The sequence below is a fragment of the Peromyscus californicus genome, unplaced genomic scaffold (genome assembly GCF_007827085.1).
Source record: "Peromyscus californicus insignis strain IS unplaced genomic scaffold, ASM782708v3 Scaffold_11__1_contigs__length_118956290, whole genome shotgun sequence".
Classification (NCBI taxonomy): Eukaryota; Metazoa; Chordata; class Mammalia; order Rodentia; family Cricetidae; genus Peromyscus; species Peromyscus californicus.
This window is the reverse complement of record NW_026294402.1, coordinates 114,492,292-114,510,895: the sequence shown is the minus strand read 5'-3', so window position 1 is coordinate 114,510,895 and position 18,604 is coordinate 114,492,292. Positions and strand designations below refer to the sequence as shown.

Here is an 18,604-nt window from a genome sequence, read left to right as displayed (position 1 = left end):
TTTGATAAATCAAAGGCCTACTCCTTCAGAAGTCCTCTCAGTTTACTTTTCTCATAGCTTCGCAGACCCGAGCTGTGGAGCTAGGGTGAGAATGGACAGGAGACAGCCCAGCTTTCTTTCTGCACAGAGAGAATCGGAGGACGAAGACCTGGGCTTTTTACTCAAAAATCTACTCTGGTAGAGATGGATGATGAGAAGCCTTGTCCTGTCTTCAGGGAGCCACCAGGCTCGGGCACGTTGGCAACAACACTCTAGCACAGAGAGGAGCCTACAGGATGAGAGGACAGGGACACCCATATGTCAAGTGACCCCCTTATTCATCCCCTCAAAATAGTCTGGATGTTTCCAACCATGACTGAGTCACCCACCCCAATCCTGGGGGCAGACTTGGGATGAATGGAGCTCTTCCTCCACCCTACCCCTCCTCAGCCCAAAGAACTTGTAACTGATTCCCCAGGATGGAAAACTGACTTCCACAAGCCCTAAAAATAACTGGACCACTTAATACTCCGAACATAGCCTCTCCCTGCCCCCGCCTCACCCACCCCCAGCCAGCCAGATAAAGGCAGCTGCCTGGCTGGCAGAGAACAGAGACCCAGAGCCAAGGTAGGGAGAAGGCGTGGGACCCAGGAACAGAACTGAACTCACACCAAACAGAGAACCCCAAGGACTACAGACTCCAAGGCTGCGCCCGCTAGACACCCAAAAGCACCCGACCGGACCCTCAGTGAGTAGCCCTCCCCAGCTCTCTAGGCCGTGCCCTCTGATTCTTGCAGCATGGGTGTCAGGAGTGAGCCTATCGGGAAGATGTTGAGAAGCATGTGGGCACAGGTGTACCGGGCAGGCCCCAAGAGAGAAGTTCCACCAAGATTTTTCTCTAGATGGTAGCAAGGATTTGTATGTGTTCAGCAGCTGCTGTGGGTACTACAGGCTGGCCCAAGAAGCAGATTCTCTCTGATCTAGTATAATCCAGAGTGAGTTTCAGGTGGTCACCTGGAGTTTTGATTTTTTTAATTACATTTTTGTTTGTGTGTATGTGAGTGAGTCTATGTGCCATAGTGAAAGTGTAGCAATCAGAGCACATTGTTTCTCTGTTTACCATGTATGTGGATCCCAGGAACAGAACTCAGGTCCTCAGAAATAGGAGGAGCTGCCTTTACACTGACCCATCTTGCCGGCCCTGGAGTTTTAATTTTTAAAATGCAGCTATGGACTTGGGACACAGCTTAGTTGGTGAATCTCAGTCTTGGGAGGCAGAGGCAGGAGGATCTGAAGTTCAAGGTCATCTTCAACCACTTATTGAGTTTGAGATCAACCTGGACTAGATGAGAGTCTGTTCAAAAATAAATAAAAATGCAAATATGGAACTCCTCTTGCTTCGGGGCTTGCTCCCCAGGAAGCCTGAGGTCAGTCCAGGGACCTCAGGACAGAGGGACAGACAAAAGCTGGGAGACGGGGGCCAGGAATAGAAGAAAGCCAGAGCACGGCCTGGGCAAGCCCAGTTCCCAGCACTGTTGGTGACAATCTTGGCATATATGGCCCCAGAGACTTCGTGCCCAGGCTAGTCTGTGAGCAGCTTCCCGTGAGGCGGCCTGGGTAGGATGACTTCGTCCCAGGCCATTGTCTTCCCCTTGAGAAAAACCCTCAAACTAAGTCTAAGGCAGAATGGATGATCAGGTCTGAAGTTACCCAGCAGTAGGCATCCAGAGCAGGCTGGTGCCAAAGAGGGGTCTGGGGTGGAGGTGGGTGGTCCTAAGTAAGCAGTAGGTGGTCCTGAGTGTCTGTCTCAGCATAGGAGACCTATGCACGGACAATTTTTGAAACTTACTATATCCTAAACCTGGCCCCAAACTGTCTGTAGGAGTCTCAGGCCAGGAGTGGAGCTAGGAAGACCAGGAGCCAGAAAACTCACCTCAGCCTTTTCCACCCACTTGCTGGGCCTCCACGGACAGCTCCTGCCCCCTCACTGGCCTGTTTTCCCCAACAACAGGCATTCAGACTCACTGGCTTCTGAGGACCCTTAACTCTGACCTCTTTGACCTCTGTGACCCTAGCAAGGATTCTGGGGGTTCCTGGGAGTTGGGGTTGGGTGCAGCTGGTAATCTGTGTAGGATATCTGCTCAAGCCACCCTCATGGTGATCAGATAGAGCATGGGTTTGTGTGTGGTCTCCCTCATCAGAGCTCAGAGACAAGAGGGACCACCCAGAGGTTTTGCTTGGGGCCCAGGCAGAAAATGTCAGACTTCACTTCCTCAGGACCCTGATATCCATGGTGGACAGACCAGGGAGGGGGTGGGGCAAGCAGCCCTCCCTTCTCCCTCTGAGGTAGAAGGACAGGAGGATGTCTGTCTTGTACTTGTCACCCGAATCCTGCTTCATCCCACACCCTCAGATCTCTGCGTGATGGGGATCCTCCAGGTTGGCCTACAGGCCAGATACCTTGACACCTCAAAGGAAGCAGAAGGCAGAGTCTCCTAGGAGCCCAAAGTATGGAAGGAGATGGCATGGCTGAGCTGGAACCTCCCTGAGTATCATGAAGTCTGGCTGAGGCATGGACCTCAGCTATATTTAGTGCCAAGTGCAGGGTGGAGCAGTGGGTCAGAGCAGCACATAGTTCACATTCTTTCCCTAATGGCCTCTGGGGACTGTCATAACACCTGTCACAAGACAGATAGGACATACATGAAACAGACCCGAAGACGGCTGCAGGAGTGTGTGGCCACTGAGGAGTGAGGAGAGCTAGGGAGAGGTGTGCCTTGCTGGAAGCTGGTTGGGGCAAGGGGAGGGGTTAGGATCCATATTTTGGCCGCAAGCCTTGCCCTAGAGACTCTCCAAAATATGCTTGCATGTGCACTAGGGAGGGCTCTCTGTGGGCCGGGGACAGGACTCTCGTGTCCAGAGCCATTTTGGCTGAAGGGATCTTAATCCCACAATCTTCTACCATGCACACAGCCTGGATACGTCACCTCCCAATTCTCCTTGGGGTGCCCGTTGAGGATGAGAGGGGCCCTGTGGCCAATAAAAAAGCCCTACGTATCCAACCCTCTTATTTCTTAGGGGTCAGGCCCTCAGTAAGGTCTGGGGTCTCCAAGTCAGCACTGCCTACAACTCATTCTGCAGGACCTGACTCTGGGCCTCGTGTTTCTCATCCTTAATGGCCAAGAGTTGTGGGGAGAAAAAAAACCTCGGATACCATTAGTTCCGGATTGGGAATGTGGATCAGTTGGTAGAATGCTTGCCTACCATACACGGAGCCCTGGGGTCAATCCCCAGCACCTACCATGGTGGCATATTCCAGTAATCAAATTGCTTGGAAGGTGGGGGTATGCAGGAGGATTGGAAGTTCAAGGTCATCCTCGGCTGCGCAGCAAGTTTGAGGCTAGTCTGGGCTACTTGAGATCCTGTCTGTAAAAAGGAAAACCCTGACCTGGAATTCAAATGTTGGCTCTGCCTAAACATGAGCAACTTTCTCTCCTTGGAACTCTATTTCCCAGTAAAGGCTGTGGACCCAGGGGCCTGGGAAAGGTTGGCATGAGTTGAGAGCCAGGAAGTGGAGGTTGGAGAAAGGTTTCTGGCCAACGTGCTAATTCCGCCCTCTGGTGTTCTGCAAGGGAATTTCACCACCATAGGAAATGAGTCTTCATTTAGACTTCTCCTAAGACAGGGTTCTTCAGAGCTCTCACTTGGGAGTCTCCCGGGGATATACGATTCTGACAGAGGGAGGTGTAGATGATTCATCCAGTTTACCCACTGGAGATCCAGATCCCTTCAATGGCTGGAAAGCATCTCGAGGCCAGCTGTGCCCTGCTTGATCCCAGCAACCCAGATGAGACTAGGAAGCAGAGGCTCACGGTGATGGACGGACGGACGGAGGGATGGACGGATACACCAGCCAGGCAGAGTGAGCCTCTGGCTAGCTAGAGATGTGGGGGAAGAGGAGGGCAGCCCTTAGTAAGAGTCACACAATTCCTGGGCCTTTCTCCTGCTAGTCATCCCAGGAACTGGCCCTCACTCCACTCACCTCTTCCCCTTCTTCTCAGAAGGATGGCTGATGCCCAGACGCAGGTAGCTCCTACACCAACCGTCCAAATGAGGATTGGAAAGGACCTACCCCACCCCGCTCCCCCAGCCCTGGAGGGTCTGCCGTTGCCACCACCCAAGGAATCCTTCTCCAAGTTCCAGCAACAGCGGCAAGCCAGCGAGCTCCGCCGTCTCTACAAACACATCCACCCTGAGCTTCGAAAGAACCTCGAGGAAGCTGTGGCTGAGGACCTGGCGGAGGTGCTGGGCTCAGAAGAGCCCACCGAAGGTGATGTTCAATGTATGCGCTGGATCTTTGAGAACTGGCGACTGGATGCCATTGGTGACCACGAGAGGCCAGCTGCCAAGGAACCTGTGTCAGGTGGCAACGTTCAGGCCACCTCTCGGAAGTTTGAGGAAGGCTCCTTTACCAGCAGTTCAGATCAGGAGCCAGCTGGACCCCGGCCAACCGGAGGTGATGTTCAGGCTGCCAGACAGCTATTTGAGACCAGGCCACTGGATGCATTGGCAGGCCAGGAGGAGGCAACAGAGGCCACCATGAAGGAACCTGCAGCCAGTGGGGACGTACAGGGTACCAGAAAGCTCTTTGAGACACGTCCTCTGGACCGGCTGGGCTCCCGCCCCTCTGTCCAGGAGCAGAGCCCCTTGGAGCTGCGCTCGGAGATTCAGGAGCTGAAGGGTGATGTGAAGAAGACGGTGAAGCTGTTTCAGACGGAACCTCTCTGTGCCATCCAGGATGCAGAGGGCACCATCCACGAAGTCAAGGCTGCCTGTCGGGAGGAGATCCAAAGCAATGCAGTGAGGTCAGCTCGCTGGCTCTTTGAGACCCGACCTCTGGATGCCTTCAACCAGGATCCCAGCCAGGTGCGGGTGATTCGGGGGATCTCCCTTGAGGAGGGAGCCCTGCCCGATGTCAGTGCGACTCGTTGGATCTTTGAGACGCAGCCTCTGGATGCCATCCGTGAGATCTTGGTGGACGAGAAGGACTTCCAGCCGTCTCCAGATCTCATCCCTCCTGGTCCAGATGTTCAGCAGCAGCGACATCTGTTTGAGACCTGCGCCCTGGACACTCTGAAAGGGGAAGGAGAAGCCGGGGCAGAGGCTCCACCCAAGGAGGAGGTGATTCCTGGTGATGTTCGCTCTACACTCTGGCTGTTTGAGACGAAACCCCTGGATGCTCCCAGAGACCAGGTCCAAGTGGGTCATCTGCAGCGGGTGGGTCACCAGAAGGGTGAGGGGCTTATGACTGACTGTCTATCTAGTGATGGCACTTCAGCATTGCCTCTGTCTCAGGGTGTCCCCCAGAATGACGGGTTGAAGGGGGACGTCAAAACCTTCAAGAATCTTTTTGAGACCCTTCCCCTGGACAGCATCGGGCAGGGTGAGCATTCAACCTGTGGAAATATAAGCAGAGCACAAACAACTGATTCTGCTGAGCAGTCCCAGGGCGCAGATTCCCCCATATATGCCATGCAGGACAGCAGGGGACAGCTCCATGCCCTGACGTCTGTCAGCAGAGAGCAGGTAGTTGGAGGTGATGTACAGGGCTACAAGTGGATGTTTGAGACACAGCCCCTAGACCAGCTGGGTCGAAGTCCCAGTACTGTCGATGTGGTACGAGGCATTACTCGGCAGGAAGTGGTGGCCGGGGACGTTGGCACCACTCGGTGGCTCTTTGAGACACAGCCACTGGAGATGATCCACCAACAAGAGCAGCAGAAACGACAGGAGGAGGATGGGAAGGGTCCAGAAGCCCCCCCTTCTGAGCTCCCCCAAAAAGGCGATGTGCAGACCATCCGCTGGCTGTTTGAGACCTACCCCATGAGCGAGTTGGCCGAGAAACAAGAATCTGAGGTCATAGACCCCGTGAGCAAGGCTGAAGCACAGTCGTGCACCTGGATGTTTGGGCCCCAATCTCTGACCCAGATAGAAGACTCTGGAGAACAGCACCTGCAAACTAGCCAGGTCCAAGCTAGAGACAGACAGACAGACAGACATGTCTTTGAGACTGAATCTCTGCAGGCATCAGGCCAGCCCTGTGGGAGAAGACCTGTAAGGTACTGCAGCCGGGTGGAGATTCCTTCAGGGCAGGTATCTCGGCAGAAAGAGGTTTTCCAGGCATTGGAGGCAGGCAAGAAGGAGACGCAGGAGGCCAGGATAAGCCCTGAGTCCATCCCCACAGGCTCTGTGCACAAATTCACCTGGCTCTTTGAGAACTGCCCCATGGGCTCCCTGGCAGCTGAGAGCATCAGGGGAGACAACCTCCAGGAAGAACAGCCTAAAGGCTCTGCAGATCGTGGGACACCAGAGAGGCAGGAGACAGCAGCCGAGAGAACCCTTCGGACTCTGCACGCCACTCCTGGCATCCTGCACCATGGAGGAATCCTCATGGAAGCCCGAGGGCCAGGGGAGCTCTGCCTTGCCAAGTATGTGTTCCCAAGCCCAGGGCAAGGGCGCCCCTACATACAGAAGGAGGAGCTAGTGTGTGGTGAGCTCCCCAGGATCGTCCGCCAAGTGCTGCGTCGGGCAGATGTGGACCAGCAGGGACTGCTGGTTCAGGAGGACACAGCTGGCCAGCTCCAGCTCCACCCACTGAAGCTGCCAGGGCCAGGTGACACCGGGAATATTGAAGATATGGATCCTGCGCTCCAACAGCTGCTGGCTTGTGGGCTTGGAGTCTCTGTGGCCAAGACGGGGCTGGTGATGCAGGAGACAGGGCAGGGCCTGGTGGCCCTGACTGCTTACTCCCTTCAGCCCCAGCTAACCAGCAGGGGCCCCGAAAGAAGTAGTGTGCAGCTGCTGGCCAGCTGCATAGACAAAGGAGACCTGACAGGCCTCCACAGTCTGCGATGGGAGCCACCCGCAGACCCAAGTTCTATACCAGACAGTGAGGAGTCCCAGAGGTTCCCCCCAACTGAGAGCATCATACATGTTGCCCCATTAGACCCCACCATGGAGATGGGGCATTTGAGAGTTTCGGGGGCCACACCCTACCCACCTCCACCTCGGGCAGTTGGAAAAGCGGTCCTTCCAAATGGGAAAGCTGTAGCCCAGACTCCATTGCAGGAAGTAAGAAAGCAAACAGATACCAGCCCTGCCGGGCAGACGGGGAAGGCAGCCTTAGGAGGGCCAGAGGGAACCACAGCTTCCCTTCAAGGGTCTGGGACCCCAGATCTCCAGGAAGCCATGCAAAATCTGCGGATGGCAACCGCAGAGGCCCAAAGCCTGCACCAACAAGTTCTGAACAGGCATTCACGGGGCTCTGACCCTGCAGCCACCTCCATGCCTAGCCGAGATGTTCCTCTGCAAGCATCAACTCAGCCTGCCACTGGGGCTACCCAAGGCAGCATCAGGCCTGTGGCCAGAAGTGAAGCCAGGATCCCAGCAGCCCCCAGAAAGGTCAGTGGGGACAACAAAGCAGTCCCCAGAGGGCTGCCTGGGGGGTGGGTGACCATACAGGATGGTGTCTATGCTGCTCACCCTGTGAGGACCTCTGACCCACCTGGGGCTATCCAGCTTTCTGAAAAAGAGCCCCAGCCAAGGAACAGGGAGAGTGCGCTCTCTGCCCACAATCCCAGCCCACCCCAGGCACAACCAGGTCAGAGTCCCAGGCCAGGATATCAGGAGCCTGGGGGTCATACACAAAGGGCCTGGGGACCTCTGGGGAAAGTGATGGTCCCAATCTGGCCTAAGGGCCTTCAAGCAGCAGATGCTACCCTGAAGACTGTCCCTCTCACTCACCTCACTCCAACATCTAAACCCCAGGCAGCAGGTGCCAGCCTGCACTCCCATAATGCCTCTGTTCCTCCCCCTCCTAATCTCCCAGCTGCTGTGACAGAACCTGACCACCCAGTTCAAGGCCACCACCATGAGGACTCCATCCGGCAGGCCTCCAAGCCCCTGCAGGACCCCCTTCTTCACACTCACAACAGACCTGCTGGACAGAAAACCCCTGAGGGATCAGAGACAAAAAGCTCCAAACCGGAATGCACCCCGTCTCCAAGAAAGAGACCCCCAGTGCCTCCCAAACCTCCCCATCTAACCCAAGTCCACCCCCCTCATAGGCTGCCCAAGCCCTTGGCGGTCTCTTCTGACGTCTCAGAAGCAGGACGAGAGCACAAAAAGCCAGGTGAGCCATACACAGCCAACCCTCAATCAGCCAAAGCTCCCAAAACAGCTCCGGAATGCCTGCCTCCAGCCCAACGCTCCAAGGGACAGACCCAGGCCAAGCCTCAGCAACTTCTCAGCACCATGGCTTCCAGGCCCAGCAGGGGTCAGTTACCCAGCAGCAACAGCCTCAACAATGACTTCGACCCACCACAAAAGGACTTTAGCTCCCCAAAAGAGCAGCCCAAGGACTGTTCCAAGCAGGAGACCGCCGAGAGGCCAGAGACTGTACAAGGTAGCCATCAAGAGCTCCAGGGCCTCCTAAGCCAAGTACAAGCCCTGGAAAAGGAAGCAACCCACAGTGTGGATGTGCAGGCCCTGCGGAAGCTCTTTGAGGGTGTACCCCAGCTGGGAGGGGACACCCCTCAGGTTCCCACTGCACCCCACAAGACTGAGGCCTCAGTGGAGCAGGCCTTTGGGGAACTGACTCAGGTGAGTACAGAGGTTGCCCAGCTGAAGGAACAGACCCTGGCCAGGCTGCTGGACATCGAAGAAGCGGTACACAAGGCTCTTAGCTCCATGTCTAGCCTCCAGTCTGAGGTCCACACAAGGGACTATCCACAGAGAACGCCAAAAGTTCCCATTGCACACAAGGCCAGTGTCTCCACCAGCAGCAGAACCAGACCTACAGGCTTAAGTCAGGCCAAAGATGCAAATGTAGTCAAAAATCAAGGCAATGGTCAGAGCCATGCAGAGGAGCAAGGTCAAGGCAAGGTCAGAAATCACACAGAGGTCAGAGGTCAGGCAGCATCGAATGTCCTTCCCTCCAGGGGGGAGGAGTCCGGCCTCCAACAAGTCCCACCTTCCTGCAAAGGCTCTACCTCCTCCCCCACTTTCATCTCTATCCAATCAGCTACCAAGAAGCTTCCAGAAGCTTCTAGCCCTCAGGGAAGCCATTATATCTCAGGGAAAAGCACACACCTTGCTCAGGACATAGGCCAAGCCCTGCTCTACCAGAGAGATATCCAGGACCAGGCTGGGATGATTATCAAGGGCTCTGAGCCCACGGGGCAGCAAAAGAATGTTCTGGAATTACAGACTGGGTCAGTTAGCTCCAAGTCCTATGGAGCCACTAAAACAGTGACTGAACAGTATGAGGAGATGGACCAGTTTGGGAATACAGTCCTCACTTCCTCCACCACCATTACCCAGCAGGCAGAGCCGCTGATGGACCCCGGCCCACAGCTCCGACTCCACACTTCTCCCTTGCTAAGGCAGTTCCTACACAGCTCCTCCAGGTTCAACAGTGATGTGGCAGAAGCTGAGATAGCCTAGGTTTCCTGCAGCCACATCCAGCCGGCTGCCCTGTGAGCCCCTCTGTCTCCCACCCAGCACGGGTACCTCCCCCAGAGCTCTAGGACTGAGGCGTGGGCCGGCCTCCAGCACATATGGGGCAAGGACCAAGAAGAATGGAGCTCTTCAGAGAGCTGATGAGGGCTGTTTGCCTTGTCAGGTCCAGTTCTTAAAAAAGAGACAAGAAAAGTAAAGGCACCAGCCACAGAGTAGCGCTGGATGGGTGGGACAGACAGGACCTGCCAGATGCCTGTGGAGAATGGAGCATGTGCACATGCACATTAGCCCAGCTTACATGTGCACCTGTGAATCTGCATCTCGTTGCCTAAAGTTGGAGAAACACCCCTCGACCGTGGCCCTCTGTCTCTTTTATTATGGAATCTGGCTGTCTTAATCCCTGGTGAAGACCAGGGCTGACTGGACTGGACGTGACATTGGTCTCTTAGAGATTGGGCAGACGGCTCCAGAAAAACTTGGGTGCCTGCCTCTTCCCCATCACACAGAAAGAGCTAGCAGTAAACAGTGTTCCTAGAAGCTAAGTACACCGCCCTTCCTGCTCCCATCACCCCAACTCTGTATCCCAAATGGAAAAAATATGACCCCCAAATAAACCCAAAGGTGATTCTCTACTGTGTGTGTAAAAGACTGTGTATGTGCCTGCCCCAGAGTCATTGCTCACACGGGAAAACAATCATGATCATCAGGTGCCTGTTCTAACATTAGCAGTACGGACACAGAAGAACCAGCATTCCCCACAGTGTAGGTCAGGGAACAGAAATGCCCGCAACTCCCCTGTTCTGTGATCTCTGCATGCACACACACTCCATATACACACTCAGATACACACACAGTACATACACAAACACATGGAAACTACCAACATGTACCACCCTCACACATACACACAGAGAGATGTATACCATAGACATGCACACACCACAGACCCAGACCCACATGCTGCTGCCCCCTTTATCTCTGCCTCCTCCCTAATGTTCTTGGGTGTCATTCTAGGAAAAAAATCTTAAAATCCTGGCCCAGGGGCTGGAGAGATGGCTCAGTGGTTGGGAGCACTGAATGCTCTTCCAGAGGACCTGGGTTCAAATCCCAGCAACCATATGGCAGCTCACAATTGTCTGTAACTCCAAGATCTGACACCCTCACACAGACATACATGCAGGCAAAACACTAATACACATAAAAATAAATTTTAAAAAATCCTGGCCCAGAATGGAAAAGTAACCCCATACAACCAGGGAAGGGAAGTAGGAACATTCCTGCTAGAATTCCTGTGCTCAGAATTGCTCAGCCACTTCTCGTTCACCTGTACTCTTGACACACAGCAGGTCCTGTGTGCCAAGGAGGGGGGTGTTTTGGGGAAGGGAGCAATCAGATCCTGGCTGGAAAATGCAATGACTTGATGAAAACCTTTTTCCCTCTTTCAAAAACCACTATTCCAGGTCCACTGTAGGGCACAGGAGTGACATAAAAATCCAGTGGGAGCTGCCATCAGGAAACTGGCTTTGCATGAGGAGAGGGAGAGGGAGAAAGATGACATCAGAAAGAGGGCGATGTGCCTAACTGAGCTGTCTTTCCACTCAGGAGACATGAGTCATAAGTCATGGCAGTGTGACCATGACAAAGAACAGTCTCAGAGAGGAGGCTAGTGTGGCCGCCATAAGGAAGAAACACCTGATATCTGAATGTCAAGAGAACAGGACTCACAGAGTGAGTGGTGTGAGCATGTAATCTCAGCATTTGGGAAGTGGAGGAAGGAGGATCAGAAGTTCAAGGTCATCTTTGGCAACTAGTAAGTTTGAGGCCAGCCTGAGCTACATTAGACTGTCTCAAAACCAAGGGTGTGGGAACCAGATATGGTGGTGCATCCCTTTAATTCCAGTACTAAGGAGGCAGACACAGCAGATCTCTGATGGGCCAGCCTGGTCTACACAGCCAATTCTAAGTCAGCCAGGGCTACACAGTGAGACTCGGCCTAAAATACCGGGGGGGAAAAGGTGTGGGTGTGAGGATATAGCTCAGCGGTGCCTTGGTCAGCTAACATGTACAAGGTCCCAGTAAATCAATCCTCAATACCACGAAAAATAAAATACCTGTGCAGAAATTCCCATGTTTCTGGGCCCCCCACTTTGTCTCTCCCCTCTACCTTTCACAGGCTCTCACTTGGCCACTGGCCCAGCAGCTTAACACATGAGTGTCTTCAATGTCCTCATCTGTAAAATGGGCATGATTGTGGTACCTACCATGGGAAGACTGTGAATTAGTAGGTGTTGAGTACTTGAAGCTAAGCCTCTGTCTGGCATTCATTCTTAGTACTAAAATTTAGGGAAGGCTTTGTTTTGTTTTTTAAAATTTGAGATGAGGTCTCTCTCCATAGCCCTGGAGGACTTGAGACAGGATGCAGACCAGGCTAGACTGGAATTTGCAGTAATTCTGGTGCCTCCCCCTCAGTGCTGAGGATGACAAGTGTGTACCACCTGGCCCAACAGCCTTGTTTCGTTTGTTTGTTTGTTTTATTTGGTTTTGAGAGTCCCGTTTAAAAGTGAATGGCCTCAAGTCTGCCCTGTGGCTGAAGATGACCTTGAGCCCCTGATCTTGCTCATACCTCTCAAGTCTTGCAATTGGAGACATGTGTCGTCAAGGCAACCTTCTGTAATATTTTTTCAGCATCTCCTTTCTCACCCGCAGGGGGCGTGTGCCCAGTGTTGTTCATCTTGGTTACAAGTCAAAAGAGCACACCGATGAACGAAACGATTGAGTCAATCTGTGGATTCACGCTACTGGCATTCCATTGCGCTTCGTGCCAGGATCTGTTCAGGGTGTTAAAAATAGCGATGAACATGGCAGAATTTACCCTTGACCTCACAGGGCTGAGAGAGAAGACAAATATATAAGCAGATTAGGTCATTTTACACGAGAGGAAAACTGTGTGAAAAACAAGGTCGATCGGCAAGGGCAGGCCGAGTTTGGGTGGTCGGGGGGGGGGGGGGGGGGCATCGCTGCAGAGCATCCGGAAGAGTGGCGGCCCGTGAGCGCAGCGGCGGAGCGGCGGGTGCAGGAGGCCCCGCCCCGGCTCGCTCACACCTGCAGCCGCACCTGCCTCCGCACCTGCCCAGGCTCCGCCCCTCTCCACACGCGCCGAGCCCAGACCACGCCCCCGGAGCCGACGGGGCGTGCTCCCGCGGCCGTCGCCAAGGTGACAGTGACGTCGCGGGCTTCTGGGTTCGGAACGTTCAGGCGGTGGCTGGTTGCCAGGAAACGCCCGGCAGGCGTGCTGCCAGGGCTGGCTCCGCGAGCAGACGCCGGGCGCCAGGACGCGCCGTCCCGGCCAGCTCTTGCGCGGAGCCTCCCTCCCGGATTCCAAACGGATGCGGGTTCCGGGGCTCACCCGGGAGGGCGCCTGGTCCCTCCTTGATGCTCTGTCCTTGTCTGTGTCTGGAATTCGTCCTCTGCCTCCGGCTACCATCCATCTCTGCCTCCCCAGTTTGATACTCTATCAAAGTAAAATGCCAAGAGCCTGGGCAGGCAAGATAGCTCTGCTGATAAAGGTGTCTATGGTGCAAGCTTGGCAGCCTGAGTCCCATCCCAGAATCCAGGTGAAGGTGGAAAGCAGAGAATCTACAGTTATCCTTGGACCTCCACACACAGAAGTGGCATCCTCACCCATCCACACACATCATGCATACACAATAGTAAAAGATTTTTTTGTTTTTTGTTTTTGTTTTGTTTTGGGGTTTTTTTGTTTGTTTCTGTTTTGTTTTGTTTTCTCTGTTTTTTTGTTTTGTTTTTGAGACAGGGTTTCTCTGTGTAGCTTTGGATCCTGTCCTGGAACTCATTCTGTATAGACCAGGCTGGCCTCAGACTCACAGAGATTCACCTGCCTCTGCCTCTCGAATGCTGGAATTACAGGCATGCGCCACCACCGCCTGGCTAAGATTTGTTATTTTTAAGTGTGTGTGTGTGTGTGTGTGTGTGTGTGTGTGTGTGTGTGACTGTGGATTTTTACCAATGCCCCAGAGCTGGAGTTTGCCTGATATCTGTGCTAAGAATTGAACTCCAGTCCTCTGGAAAAGCAGTACATGCTCTCAACCCCTGAGTCATCTCTCCAGCCCCAATAACATACATTTTTTTTAATTGGTTTTAAGTGTTAGAGGCAAGAGTGAAGCTCACATATGTAATCCCAGCACCTTGAAGGCTGAGACAGGAAAGGAAAATAAGTTAAAAGTCTGACTGTGTGCTACAGCGTTCAAGGCCAGCCTGGGCAATTTAATGAGACCCTACCTCACATAAGCAGTTAGAGCTAGGTTTGGTGGCTCACCAGTAATCACAGCCGTGGGTAAGCTAAGGTGAAAGATTCTGTCAGCTTGAGACCAGCCTGGGCTCATAGTGGGACCTTGAGTCAAAAAGCCGGACCTAGGTGGAACAATCTCAGTACTTGGGAGGCAGAGGCAGACAGATCTCTGTGAGTTCAAGGCCAGCCTGGTCTATAGAGTTCCAAGACAGTCAGAGCTACACAGAGAAACTGTCTCGAAAAACAAAACTACAAAAAAGCCAAACATAAGTAATTTTTTTTTTTAAGTTTAAAAAGGAAGGCCAGGTGGTGGTGGTGCAGGCCTTTAATCCCAGCACTCGGGAGGCAGAGGCAGGTGGATCTCTGTGAGTTCGAGGCCAGCCTAGGCTACAGAGTGAGTTCCAGGACAGGCTCCAAAGCTACACAGAGAAACCCTGTCTCGAAAATCCAAAATAAGTAAGTAAATAAAAAGTTTAAAAGGAGAGTGTGTGGTGGCGCACTCCTTTAATCCCAGCACTCGGGAGGCAGAGACAGGAAGATCTCTGTGAGCTGGAAGCCAGCCTGGTCTATAGAGTGAGTTCCAGGCCAGCCAAGATAACGTGGGATCTTGTCTCAAAAAAAAAAAAAAAAAAAAAAAAAGCCAAATCTAGACTTAATGGCTTGGTGGTAAAGTATTTGCTTAGCATGTGCAAGGCTCTGGGTTCAAAACACACCCATAAACACACACACACACACACACACACACACACACACACACACACACACACCCCAAAGCCACTCCTCCCAATATCCTGCGCTGGCTTCCCAGGTTACTAGGTCTGGAATCTAAGCTCTCTCAGCAGCCTGTAAGACCAGAAGGGCTTGCCTGTCCACATTCCTCTCCCTTGAGCCCACTGCTCCGAATGCTCCTCCCCTAGTCACACTAGTTTTCATCATAAAACACCAAGTTGATTCCTGCCCCAGGACCTCTGTACTTTCCATCTATCCTGGAATCTCCTCTCCCAGATCTTCAGTGGCTAAAATCCTTCTCACTTTGGTCTCAACCCAGCTTCTCTCTGAAAGGCCTTCCACATCACTGATGTTGTGGTATGGTCTTTTCCTCAGGGCATAACACAGTCTTCCACCACCACCTGGGAGAACAGATTACCTTGGGCTGGTAGCCACGGCAACTGGATGAGCAAAACAATCCAATGATAGGGAGATGTAACCTTAATGGAGCAGTTGACTTTCTCTAGTAGGAGGGTGGTGAGGTCACAGGGACCTCGCCTGGGATTCTGGCCTTTACCCCTTCCTGTTCCCTATGCCAGGCTGCAAGTCTTGGAATATGACAGAGGGGGACTCCAGGGTGACGCTTCCATGAGCTCATGATCCATGACAAGGGGGGACTTTCCGGTGATGCAGCTGTTTGGGGTCACCCACGTTCCTGTGAGTGTCTCCTCATCTGCGCTCTGGAAGTAAATCCAATAAATTCCTTTGCCTTCCAAGTCAGACTTGGGTGGGACTGTTACTCTGCGAGGTCTTTGCCGCCTGATCTGCAGCCGCTTTGTTCATGTCTTCCTAGGAAAAGTTATCCACACATGCCCTTCCCTCCTGTCTAAACAGGAAGGGCTCCCTCCATGTTTCAATGTCTTTTCAAGTTTTCCCTAAGCTCTATTGACATATAAACTGCAGGCAGAAGCTGCCAGGCTCCAAGGCTGCAGAGCCACACCCATCTAACTTTTCTTTCTCTTCCTCCTCCTCCTCCTCCTCCTCCTCCTCCTCCTCCTCCTCCCCCTCCTCCTCCTTCTCCTTCTCCTTTTTTCTTCTTCTCTGCCTCCTCCCCCTCTTCTGCCTCCCCACCCCCTCCTCTTCTACTTCTCCTCCTCTTCCTCCTTCTTCTCCTTCTTTTTGGTCTTTCTATGTATTCTTGACTATCTGGAACTCACTGTGTAGACCAGGCTGGCCTCAAAACCACAGAAATTTACAGCTGGCCTGCTCTAGGACTTTTCTTTAAATTCTAATAAAATCTTCCTTGACTATCCTGACGGTGGTGGCACATGTCTTTAATCCCAGCACTTGGAAGGCAGAGGCAGGTGGATCTCTGTGAGTTCAAGAGCCAACCTGGTCTACAGAGCAAGTTCCAGGACAGCCTGGGCTACACAGAGAAACCCTGTCTTGAAAAATAAATTGTCCATGCCGGGCGGTGGTGGCGCACGCCTTTAATCCCAGCACTCGGGAGGCAGAGCCAGGCGGATCTCTGTGAGTTCGAGGCCAGCCTGGACTACCAAGTGAGTCCCAGGAAAGGCACAAAGCTACACAGAGAAACCCTGTCTCAAAAAACCAAAAAAAAAAAAAAAAGAAAAAAAAAAAAAAGAAAAATAAATTGTCCTTTAAAAGAAATTACACACACACACACACACACACACTCGGGGCTGGAGAAACGACAGCGGAATAGCTGAGCCGTTAAAAGCACTTGTTGCGCTGGCAGTGGTGGCACCCGCCTTCAATCCCAGCACTCGGAGGGTAGAGGCAGGTGGGTCTCAAGGCTAGCCTGATCTACAGAGTGAGTTCCAGGACAGCCAGCCTGATCTGCAGAGTGAGTTCCAGGACAGCCAGGGCTACACAGTGAGACCCTCGAAAAGACAAAAACAAAAGTACTTATTGCTTTTGCAGAGGACTGAATTGGTTCCAGCACCTGCACTGAGCAGCTCACAACTGCTGGTAACTCCAGCTTCAGGGGATCCAATATTACGCCCTCTTCTGGCCTCCATGAGTACTGCACACATGTGCATGCACATATACATACACATAAACTTAAAATTAATAAATAAATCTTTAAAAATATTAACTGATCTTGCCCTTGGTGTTTGCTGGTGCATGTTAGTGTCACGACTGTTGCACCAGAAACCTCCTAAACTCTAGCTTAAACAGCCCTGGGTTATGTTCACTAATAGTTTCGGAGTTGGGACAGAAGTCAGGAAGGATGATTTTTCCCTGTCCTATAATATGGAGGACCTCGGCTCTCTATATGACCTTCCTCACAGTATGGCTGTCTCGTGGACATCATGCATTGTAGCAGGGTTCTAGGCACATGGCCCACCTTTCCTCACAGAGTAAAAGCTCCACATTTAAAACCAACACTGAGGCCGGGCAGTGGTGACGCACGCCTTTAATCCCAGCACTCAGGAGGCAGAGGCAGGCAGATCTTTGTGAGTTCGAGGCCAGCCTGGTCTACAGAACGAGACCCAGGAAAGGTGCAAAGCTACACAGAGAAACCCTGTCACGAAAAACCAAAAACAAAAAACAAAACAAAACAACAACACTGAGGACTAAGAAATGCATGACCATATAACGCGCTGACAATTTTCTACTATTAGGGGCCTTGAAAATCCAGTCTGCCTTTTCTCACTCTAAACTCTGGAAACGTCCAACTGAGGTGGTTTGAACAGGCAGGCTCAGAAACAGGAAAGTGGATGCTTGGGAATGGAGCCTTAGGGAGGGGCAACAGGTAACCAGGGAAAGGTGGGGATCCATAAAGACAAAGGGACCCAGGTTACATATGGCCCTGTAACTTATTGGCAAGAATGAAACTATTATTATTATTATTAAATATCTTAAGATATTCTAAAGTGAATTGTGCACCCTTTCCATTTGGTGATCAGACTGTTGAAATAATGAATCCTAACAGGAGTGCTAGCTAGGTGAAGCGATACCATCAGCATTAGCGGATGCAGAGGCAGGTGGATGGATCTCTTGAGTTCAAGGCCAGCCTAGTCTACAAAACAAGTTCCAGGACAGCCAGGACTATACAGAGAAAACCTGTCCCAAACAACAACAACAACAACAAAAAAGACAAGAAATTAAAAATGTCCCGGAAATCTCATGAAGCCTGATGCCCACCGGAGAGGGAAACCTATCTTCCAAGAACAGATTTCTCACACTTCTAACAATCAGTCAAACCATCCTTGCAGGAAGACCTGGAGCAGAGGTAATGACGGGTGTGAGGACACCTGGACAGGACTGCTTGCTTATGCATACCTCTTGTCCTCTTATTTTAATTAAAAATGAGGACCCTGGAAGATAGACTTAGTGGGCTCAAAGTACTTCTTTGTTCTTAGGCTCATGTGGCTACACTGAATAATTCTTTTTTTTTTTTTTTTTTTTTTTTTTGCTTTTCAATGTTGCTTTGTCTATTTAATTGGAATATTGAGGATGGCAGAGTCAAACTTGTCTGGGTTGCCAGGACCCAGGATGACTCAGGCTCCCTTAACAGCCCTGAAGGTGAACACAAACCTGTTGTTTCTCAAGCCCTCTGCCTGCCTGCTTGTTCTTGAAGGGCATCCACTTGATCCTTCTCAAGCCCTCGGAGCCCCTACATTATTTCTCTGCTCTCCCTGTTTCCTGTGAGGGTAGCAGCAAGTACCATCCACCCAAGCCCAGGCTCTCAGCTGCCCTGCCCCCAGGTCCCAGTAGCAGCCCCAAATCTTTATTCCTCACACTCTGCTCATCTCCTCTGCGGGTCCATGGGCTTGTGTTTCAGTAACAGCCTCCCTCCTCCTCGGAAGAGGTCCCCAAAGCATCACTCCTCCTCCCTAGCCCTGGGGCGCCTCTCTCCACCTTCAAATTCCCCATCTGTGGGCGTTCAGACTCTTCCTGGCAGCTGCTGTTTATCACCCAAGTCACCATCCTTCTAGGGCCTTTGTTATTCTGACCAGGCTGTGTCACACTCTTCTGGTTTGGGCCAGGGCCAACTTACCCTTTCAACCTCATCCTGTTTAAGGCCTGAAAGACTTTTAGAGATCTTTGAAAATATAGATT

General features: G+C 52.3%; 1 protein-coding gene across 2 annotated transcripts; it reads left to right on the top strand.

The window, feature by feature from the left end:
- The first annotated feature begins 292 nt into the window (after nt 1–292).
- On the top strand, nt 293–10,109 carry Xirp1 (xin actin binding repeat containing 1). Of its 2 annotated transcripts, XM_052724333.1 has the most exons (3): nt 293–727; nt 4,041–7,440; nt 7,868–7,985. In XM_052724333.1, the coding sequence occupies exons 2-3, from the start codon at nt 4,045–4,047 to the stop codon at nt 7,874–7,876; spliced, it is 3,405 nt and encodes a 1,134-aa protein (XP_052580293.1). In that variant the 5' UTR covers nt 293–727; nt 4,041–4,044; the 3' UTR covers nt 7,877–7,985. The 2 variants fall into 2 exon arrangements, with proteins under 2 accessions (XP_052580293.1, XP_052580285.1); XM_052724325.1 differs by having other exon boundaries at nt 4,041–10,109.
- Nucleotides 10,110–18,604: the final 8,495 nt, after the last annotated feature.

Coding starts and splice junctions, on each gene's coding strand:
- Xirp1 (XM_052724325.1), top strand. CDS start 4,045: ATGGCTGATGCCCAGACGCAGGTAGCTCCTACACCAACCGTCCAAATG.